Raw genomic sequence first — 1,263 nt, 5'->3', positions numbered from 1 at the left:
GGTAGTGGTGGCGTCGTGGTGGTGGTAGTGTGGCGATGGGGGTAGTGGCAGTGGCGTGTGATGGCGATGGTGGCGGTGACGGCAATGGTTGCGATGATGGTGGTGGTGGTTGATGGCAGTAGTGGTGATGGTGGTGGTGACGATGACGGTGATAGTGGTGGTGGCGGCGACGACGGTAGTTGTGGTGGTGGTGATGGTGATAGTGATCGGTGGAGGTGGTGGCAATGGTGGCGGTGGCATCGTGGGAACAAAAAAACAGAAATTTTTTGATTCTTTTTTCTGTTCCCCAGCACAAAAATTAAACTGGTTCATCCCGGTAACAAAAAAATAAATCGGTTTTACCAAACGAGTTCCTGGAAACAGAAATTAAAAAAGAATTGATTAGAGTAAATGCTTGTACTTGTCATCTCCCACCTCTTGAGTATCAAAGTATGTTCCCTGAAAGATGGATCCAACACCTTCACTTCCACACCCCGAAGAAGCCTTCCTTCCCTCTCATGCAAGGTTGCCTTCTCAGCCTCAGTCAAGAAATCACAACATATTTCTGACTGAGGCATCGATAGACGGTTGTGCTTGGCGCTCACATCTGTCTTGGAGAGATTCTTGCTCATCACAAATTGCATCTCGCTGCCGCCGCCGTTCAGCTCTCTCATATGGTTCTTGAATTCCTCAGGTAGAACCGGTGGGGTTGGTGAGGACTGTGGCGGTGATGGTGTTGGCGGTGATGAAGACGACGATGCATTGTTCTTTGTTGTCTTTCTTGATTTTTTATTATTCAGCGACGAGGGAGTGGGGCGCCATTCCTCATCGTCATCAAGCATTTCACGCCTTCTTTTCTTTTCTTTCTCTTTCTCTTTTTCTTTCTCTTTCTCTTTTTCTGGCGGCTTTGTCTTTGACGCCTCTCCTTGTTGCTGTTGTTGCTGTTGCAACTCTTCATCCTCTTCTTGGAAACAATTCTTAATCAGAGCCAATTCTTCATCGTTATAAAACTGTGGTGCAACGCGCGAAAGAAGTATATCACAAAAGTGAGGCCTAAAGGGTTTGGAAGACATCTTTTGACGCGTCTCCCAATCTGTAATCTTCCCCACCAATTCCCACATAGTTTTGTTGTCCCTCTCAGTCATGGTGGCAAAGCACAAGTTGAAGGTTTCTGTTTCGGCGGTGGGTTTGGAAGAGAGCAAGCAAAAGATGGTTGGTTTAAGGTTTATGTAACACGGTCAAGTGAGTGAGTGAGTGATGGGCTTCTGATCAATTTATAGTGAT

At 46.6% G+C, this 1,263-nt stretch overlaps 1 protein-coding gene across 1 annotated transcript; it reads right to left on the bottom strand.

The window, feature by feature from the left end:
* Positions 1-400: 400 nt before the first annotated feature.
* On the bottom strand, positions 401-821 carry LOC133287035 (uncharacterized; the record flags this gene model as incomplete). The annotated part of the gene is made up of 1 exon (XM_061484587.1): positions 401-821. A coding segment is annotated over exon 1 (421 nt), but the record flags the coding sequence as incomplete, so codon positions are not given.
* Positions 822-1,263: the final 442 nt, after the last annotated feature.

Source organism: Gastrolobium bilobum, unplaced genomic scaffold (genome assembly GCF_033153095.1).
Source record: "Gastrolobium bilobum isolate Gb01-03AN ecotype WA unplaced genomic scaffold, APGP_CSIRO_Gbil_v1 utg159468, whole genome shotgun sequence".
NCBI classification, from domain to species: Eukaryota; Viridiplantae; Streptophyta; class Magnoliopsida; order Fabales; family Fabaceae; genus Gastrolobium; species Gastrolobium bilobum.
The sequence above is the reverse complement of the archived record's forward strand: the minus strand, read 5'-3'. Positions and strand labels throughout refer to the sequence as shown.